The sequence below is a fragment of the Hemitrygon akajei genome, chromosome 19 (genome assembly GCF_048418815.1).
Source record: "Hemitrygon akajei chromosome 19, sHemAka1.3, whole genome shotgun sequence".
In the NCBI taxonomy this organism is placed as follows: Eukaryota; Metazoa; Chordata; class Chondrichthyes; order Myliobatiformes; family Dasyatidae; genus Hemitrygon; species Hemitrygon akajei.
Window position 1 is genome coordinate 55,688,088 of NC_133142.1, and position 7,975 is coordinate 55,696,062.

Sequence of the window (7,975 nt, forward strand, 5' to 3'; positions counted from 1 at the left end):
CAAACCTGCGTGCGTGCGTGCAGCGTGGTCACGTTGCCCGGGACGCGCGAGGTACGCAGGAAGCGGTGACCTGAGCTGAGAGAGGAGTTGGGGGAAGGGGCAGCGGCGCGCATTCTTTCGGTGGATAGGGGGATTCCTCCGACAACATGGCGGCTGGGAACCTCAGGCTGTGAGCAACAGTTGCGCCAGTGCCTTTGTGCCGGGCTGGGCCGCGGCGGTTCGTCTTTGATCAGGGGGGATCCCGGTTGGGTGATTGGCCGCTTGGCGGCGGCGGCGGGGGTGGGGGTGTGAGCCTGGTTGGTGGGAGGACGGGGAGGGGAGGCTGGCGGCCTAGCGCGGGCGCGGGCTGAGGGTGGGCGGACCATGAAGAGACAGAGCGAGCGCGACGCGAGCCCCGGCTCGGCCCCAGCCAGCGGGCTCGGTAGCAGATCGGCCAAGCGACTCCGGGAGCGGGAACGAGAACGGGAGAGTCGGGGCGGGCGGGAGGAGTGCGATGGGGGCCGGGGAGGCGGTAATTACCACAAGGCCTCGCTCAGCGCCAAACACCCCGGCCAGAGTAGAAGTAGAAGCCGAGACAGGCCAGCGGGAGGGGGAGGAGGAGCGGGAGAGAAATCCAATAGTAATAGCCGTAGGGAGGACAGGGGGGACCATCACCATCACCACCATCATCATGAGCCAGCCAGGCCGCCGTCTGCCAGGACCAGTTCAGCTCAGAAAAGTAAAGGTGACGGCAGTCGGCCCACTGGCCTGGAGTATAAGACCTTGGTAGTCAGCAATCTTGGGTCACAACTGACAGACGAGGCAGTGGAGGATGGCCTCTTCCACGAATTCAAGAAGTTTGGGGAAGTGAGTGTCAACGCCACTCAGACTCCCGAGGGGGACCGACTGGCATATGTGCACTTTCGCCAGCATGAGAACGCGAAGGAGGCAAGGCATGCTAAGGGGCGGCTGGTGCTTTATGACCGTCCTCTTAAAATCGAGCCCGTGTACCCCAAGAGGAGGAGCTGCACTCCACCGGAGGTGAACTATGTGCCCATACATGCTGGGTACCAGTATCGACAGCGCTCTTTGTCACCCGGAGCGTGTGCCCTCAGAGAGCAGAGGTCGAGACATGCCAATTATTCCATAGAGGTGGTACCGCTGCCAAGGGAGCGTGAGCGGTCATTAGATTATTATGGATTGTATGACGAGCGTGGGCGTGCCTACAGTTACCCAGTGCAGGAAGATGATTTGATGCCTGAGGATGACAAGCGAGCCACCAGGAATTTGTTCATTGGCAATTTGGACCACAACATCTCAGAAATTGACTTGAGGCGTGCTTTTGAGAAATATGGCATTATTGAAGAAGTAGTTATTAAGCGTCCAGCCAGGGGGCAAGGAGGCGCCTATGGATTCTTAAAATTTCAGAATTTGGATATGGCACACCGTGCCAAAGTGGCCATGTCAGGCCGTGTGATCGGCAGGAACCATGTTAAAATTGGATATGGCAAAGCCAACCCAACGACTCGTTTGTGGGTTGGTGGTTTGGGACCTCTGACTTCGCTGGCTGCCCTCGCCAGGGAGTTTGACCGCTTTGGCAGCATTCGCACAATTGACTACGTTAAAGGTGACAGTTTTGCTTACATACAGTACGAGAGTTTGGATGCTTCCCAGGCTGCCTGTGCCCAAATGCGGGGCTTTCCCCTGGGGGGACCCGATCGTCGATTGCGGGTCGATTTTGCCAAGGTGGAGGACACACGCTACCAGCAGCCTTACCCTCAGGCGCCACTGTCCATGCATTACGAGCCCCTGCCTGATGGGTACAGCCGCCATCGCAGCCTGGAGAGGGAGGCTCGTGCTCGTGACCGGACTCCACCCCTGCCCCTGTATCACGAGCGGGACAGGAACTTTTCTGATGGCGACTGGAACAGCCCAGCCAAGTCCCTGGACCGTCGCAACAATGCCGACGGTTACAATGCCTCCGTCCGCAGTCGCAGCAGAGATCGCTGGGCGAGTGAGCGGGAGAATGACCGTGGTGCCGCAGCTGTCAAGCCGTGGGAGGAGCGCCGGAAGCGCCGGAGTCTCTCCAATGATCGCGCCCGCCCTGCCCACTCGCCTTACGAGGAGCGGATGAGAGCCAAGCCCCAGAGCTCCTTGGAACCAAGTCCGGACAAGAGAAACAGAGACACTAGGACGACAGATGGGGTGTCTGACAAGGAGCAGACCATTGCTACTGCCCAAGATGACCGACGTCTGCCCCTCGAGGAAAAAATGCCCCTTGATGTCCATGAGCCAGTGCAGCTCAAAAAGAAAGACAGTGAGCACAATCACAGAACTATTGAGGTTGATCCTGAGACTAAAGCCAATGTTGAGGCTCCAAAAGTTGAGCCCAAGAAGCCAGCCAATTTGTTGGAGTTTGCTCAGGCGCTGTCGTTGGCCTGGAATGGTGTCCTTGTACTCAAAAACAGTTGCTTTCCTACAAATATGTTCACACTGGAGGGTGACGCTGCCATCACCCTTGCCCTCCTAAAGGACTCTGCAACAGGTGCCAAGGTATCCCAGCTGAAGATTGCGCAGCGCCTCCGCCTTGACCAGCCCAAGTTGGACGAAGTGACCCGTCGCATTAAGCAGGGCAGCCCTGATGGTTATGCTGTGCTGCTTGCTGTGCAAGCCCCTCAGGGGGCAGAGGGTGGTAATGGTGCCGTGGCGGTTGAACCAGGCCTCCAGCAGCGGCTCTTGCGGAATCTGGTGTCGTACTTGAAGCAGAAGCAGGCGGCTGGAGTGATCAGTTTGCCCATTGGTGGGGTGAAAGACAAGGACAATACAGGCATGCTGTACGCCTTCCCTCCCTGTGTTTTCTCCCAGCAGTTCCTACAGACAGCTATGAGGACTTTGGGGAAAGTGGAAGAAGAACATTTGATTGTGGTAATACTACGGGACTCAGTCTGAGAGACTCTTTCACATTGAATAAAGTGTAGCTCCTCTTGTAAGGACTGTAAAGTGTCTTTAGGACAATAATTGCTAAACCAAACAAATGTCTGTCTGTACCAGAACTTTTAGATGTCTAATTCTCTAGTCTGTTTTTACCATAATAGTCCTTTTATTTCTTCCAAGTGGAATTTTAGGCCAGTGCTGAAGTTCGACTTTCATTTGTTTGGTTTTTTAAATTTGGCTGTATGAAGAAAGTTCTGAATTGTCAGTAAAGCTGCATCTAATGTTGTATTTTTAATTCTGTTCTGTTCCTGACTTTTTTATACTTTCTAATAGTTGAAAGTGCAAAGTGAGATACTTATGAATATTGTTCCACAATAATTTGAAGATCACTTTGTATTTTTGTTATACAAGTTGAAAGGCACTAGAAAGTATTAAACAAAATGTGGATTTGATTTTTACCATGAAGTTTCAGTAAGGAATTTGAATGTAAGCATGATGAATTCAGGGCTCCCAAATGCTTCCTGTTTTTAAAGAATGTAACCTGTATTGGTTTCTCCTAGAATTGTACCTGATGATTTCGTTAACCCTTGGAATCTCTCAAGTTTTTCAATAATCTTCCACTTTTTTGACTTTGTCTTTAAGTCCATTTTTGTTGATTATAATTCACTTGTTTCTCAACAATTCTTCCTTTTATTAACCATTTTCTTCCCAGATAAGGCTTCTGCTCCTGTTGGCCTTTCTCCATCCCCTCCACAGGTGTACTTTGCTTCTAACTTTAGCTCTATGTGCAAGTATCCTTCTGTTCCACACCACTGAGCTTCCTATCTGCTTCCTTTGAAACACATTCCTCGCTGATATACCATATATGAATCACTCTGCCCACCCTTTCAACACCATTCAACTTTTCTATATTTATTCTTCCTCTTTTGGGTTGTATCTTTCTCCTCTGTATACCTGCCTCTGTCTCTCTTCACTGTTATGCATCTTTTTTTATTATCTCAGCCACTTTCACCCTTCATTTACCCCTCTCCCTTCACTTGGCCCCGTTCACTCACCCCCCCATGTACCTTTCATGCCCCACTACCTCTGCCTGCTGTTGCAAATTTTTTTTCCTCCACCTGAATTTTCATCTGTAGGATATCCCATCCCAAATTGATGTCTGTCTTGTATTGTTACCAGCACATAGAAAACTGCTGCTATGTAGCTTCTTCATCACTGCCTGTCTCCTTTATTTTAATTCCATGTCGTTTCTCCATTCAGACATCTGCCACTCCATTATTTTTTTCTTTCTCTGTTACAGCTACTGTATTTGCTTCTGTCTTTCTTGTTCCTATCGTTATCTCTTCATATTACAAATATTTGATTTCTGTATTGCTCCTCAACTTGCCTCTCCTTTCAGCACCCCTTTCTTGTATGTTCCTTGTTTCTGGCCCCTCACAACATCATTAAGACCATAAATCTTAAATCTTAAATCCGTCAAATCTGCTCCGCCGTTTCATCATGGCTGATCCATTTCCCTCTCAGCCTCAGTCTCCTGCCTTCTCGCAGTAACCCCTCACTCTTATTAATCAGGGTAATGAGAACCTATCAATCTCTGCCTTAAATAAACCAAATGACTTGGCCTCCATTGCCTCCTGTGGCAGCAAATTCCACGGATTCACCAATCTGGCTAAAGAAATACCCCCTCATCTGTTTTCTCGTCATGCCACTTTATATTCCTTCCTTTACCTTTAGTGACTGTACATTCATTTTTCACATAACCAAACAACCCCTGTCCTTACACCATGTCCCACTTCCCGTATTTCTGCTGTCTTCCACTTTTGCTTATTTCTCCCTATCCTTCATTAACCTGTGTCTTTGTTTCTTTCCTTTACTACCTGCTTTTATCCCCTTGGGGAATGTATCTTTCTCATCTGTTCTACACACCTAATCTCTAGTTAAGCCTGGTGACCCCATAATCTTTTATGATTTTATTATGCCAGTGTGACCTCCTGTGCCTGACTTTTTCCTCCACTGTGCCTCATCTCTCCCCCTTGGGCCCCCACGGCCCTCCACCCCGCGATCCCTCCAGCCTCCCCTGTGCAATCTCATCACCACTACCCTCACCCCCCCCCCACTCTCCCGCCCCAATTTATTATCCCTCTCAACCCCCATTCTCCTGCCTTCTCCCCATAACCTTAAATAAGGCCATAAGATATAGGAGCAGAAGCAAGCCATTCGGCCCATCGAGTCTGCTCCGCCATTCAATCATGGGCTGATCCAATTCTTCCAGTTATCCCCATTCCCCTGCCTTCTCCCCATACCCTTTGATGCCCTGGCTAATCAGAACCTATCTGTCTCTGCCTTAAATACACCCAATGACTTGGCCTCCACAGCCACTTGTGACAACAAATTCCACAGATTTACCACCCTCTGACTAAAGTAATTTCTCCGCATCTCAGTTCTAAGTAGAGGCCACAACTTCAATCCTGAAGTTGTGCCCTCTTGTCCTAGAATACCCTACCATGGGAAATAACTTTGCCATATCTAATCTGTTCAGGCCTTTTAACATTTGATGCCCTGACTAATCAAGAACCCATCAACCTAATACATAATTGAACACACATACGCTCACTCTTTACTGCATCAGTATTTTTCCTTCATACCTCTAATCCCCATTCCCCCTCACTGCCCCCTCCCCCAAAAGGGTATTTTCTTCCTGTTGTGTACTTGCCTTTCTGTAGTCTTCAAACCACAAAACCTTATCCTGATCCCTTGCTACTTCCTCTCTCCAGCAGGTTCTTGCCACTTCTTGGACCTTACTTGATCATAGTGGTCAATTCTTCCCATCCCATTCCAGCCACTCTTGCCCTTGGACCCTTTCTTAGTGTTCCTAATACATGGGAGCTCAAAGCAGATATTTTTCTGATGCAGCAGATTCTATTTATCACATGAATTAGGCACAGGAGAAGATCATGGCTTTCTCAGTCCTGCTTTGTAGTTTGATAAGATCACAGTTCATTTGGTTGTAAACTCAACTACCTACTCTGTCCTACACACAGTAACATTTCACCCCCTTGCATATCAAGAATCCATCTACCTCTGCCTTAAGTCAAAGGCTCCTCCCTTTGCCCTTTGGAAGAGAATTCCAAAGACTTCTCTGAATTTTAAACAGTTCCCTTAGATTTAGCTGCCATGTCTCCTCTCATTTTTTAAAAAATTACAGCAAATGTAAGTTCAGCATATCCAACCTTTACTCTATCTACCCAGTCCATTGTACTAATCAAGTAAATCCATGAACTGCTTTCAATGCATCAATGTCCCCACTTGGACAAGACCAGTACTAAACAGAACATTCTAGATGTGTTCTCATCAGGGGCCCAATGTAACTTGAGGTATTGTATGTTTGCTTTCCTAAATACCACCTCTACCTGTATATTGCAACCATTTTTGGATCTTGTATAAGTGTATCCCAATGCCTCTGCACCCATCTAGTGTGTCTCAGAACCAAGTTGACATTTAAGTGACCATATTCTTGTATGCTGGCAATTTGTTTCAACCAATCCTGATTATGAAAAAGACAAAAGTATGATGTTCGTACATTGAGTGATGAAACTGGGAATGTTATTCCATTAGAAGGTGTATCATTACTCAGTGTAGCTTTGTTTCTGAAAGAATTGATTCATGTTTGGGATCCAATTGCAGTATTTGGACAAAGGCTTATAATTTCTGTCTGGGCCAGAACAATGGAATTTACATTCCACTCACAAACACACCTCCACAGAAGTCACTGGCTCTGAAACCTCTATAGAATTCACCCATTGGATTCAAATAACTGTCCTGTTCACCACCAGCGGTTCACAATGAAAGGTAAGTGGGCATGGAGGTATCCAGGTGGGATGAAGGCAGGAGAAAAACTCCTGTTGAAAAGTGAATGGTGCCTGAGAAGTTGTTTATTTCCAGCATTTTTAAATTTACATTGACTGCAACATTCATGGGGAATCTTAAAATGAAGGATTCATATATAGTGTACCCAATGATGGGCGATTTGAGGGGATTTTGCAAGTTAGAAATTAATAGCAAGAGGAGTTGTGACTTGCATGTATAACTGGAAAAATTACACAGTGCAATCATATTACAAGAGGATTTGATTAATTCATGGACAAAGGAAGAACAAGAAATTTTTGTGATAGAATAGAGGCTAAGATTATCAAGAATCAGGTTTACTATCACTGGCATATTGGGAAATTTGTGGCAGCAGTTCAATGCAGTACACAAACTATACAATAAGAAATATATAAAGTGCAAAAAGTGAGGTGTTCATCAGTCCATGGTCTGTTCAGAAAGCTGATAGTGTTGGGGAAGATGCTGTACTTAAAAATTGTGTTTTCAGGCTAATGTATCACCTTCCTGATGGTAGTAATGAGGAGAACATGTCTTGGGTGGTGAAGGACATTAATGATGGATGCCTTTTTGAGGCATCACATATTCAACATGCCCTCTAGTTTGGAGGCTAGTGACTATGATGGAGCTGGCTGAGTTTACAACCCTCCTCAGCTTTTTCTGATCCAAATGACATTCTTGACTGTCTTGTGAATAGAACTTGTGTTTTTTTTAAACATCTGGAGGTGTAGGAGAGAAGAATGAGGATAGAAAAAAAATGTTGGAAGTCTGAGATGCAGGAAAAAAACAGTTGCTGAATATCTGAAGTACAGGTGAATACTGGGAATATCCAGTAGGTCAGTTAATATCTGTGGAGAGGGAAAATAAATTCAGTGTTATCTTCCACGGATGATGCTCTCCGCAGTTGTTTCTCGGGCAGTTTTTCTTTCAGCATCTGCATATCAGAATTAGACAGTTCTGGCTAAAGCAGGAAAGCCTGGTTATTTGAATTTGGAGCATTGTGATTAGAAAGCACTCATCACCACCACTTAGTTGACAGCAACACTATTTCTGTCACCCAGGTACATTTGTTTTCCCTGCACAGCCCTTTGCAAACTAAAACATGTTTTCTCAATTTTCCTTTGAAGGATCATTGACTTGAACTGGTTCTAGGTGTTGCCAAACCTGATGAATATTTTCA

The 7,975-nt window shown here is 46.8% G+C and overlaps 1 protein-coding gene across 1 annotated transcript; it reads left to right on the forward strand.

Annotated features, from left to right (window-relative positions):
• The first annotated feature begins 51 nt into the window (after positions 1–51).
• rbm15b (RNA binding motif protein 15B) lies at positions 52–3,371 on the forward strand. The gene has a single exon (XM_073072548.1). The coding sequence runs from the start codon at positions 364–366 to the stop codon at positions 2,926–2,928; it is 2,565 nt and encodes an 854-aa protein (XP_072928649.1). The 5' UTR covers positions 52–363; the 3' UTR covers positions 2,929–3,371.
• The last annotated feature ends 4,604 nt before the right edge of the window (positions 3,372–7,975 follow it).

Excerpts from the sequence above, each read along its gene's own strand:
- rbm15b (XM_073072548.1), top strand. The coding sequence starts at position 364 with ATGAAGAGACAGAGCGAGCGCGACGCGAGCCCCGGCTCGGCCCCAGCC.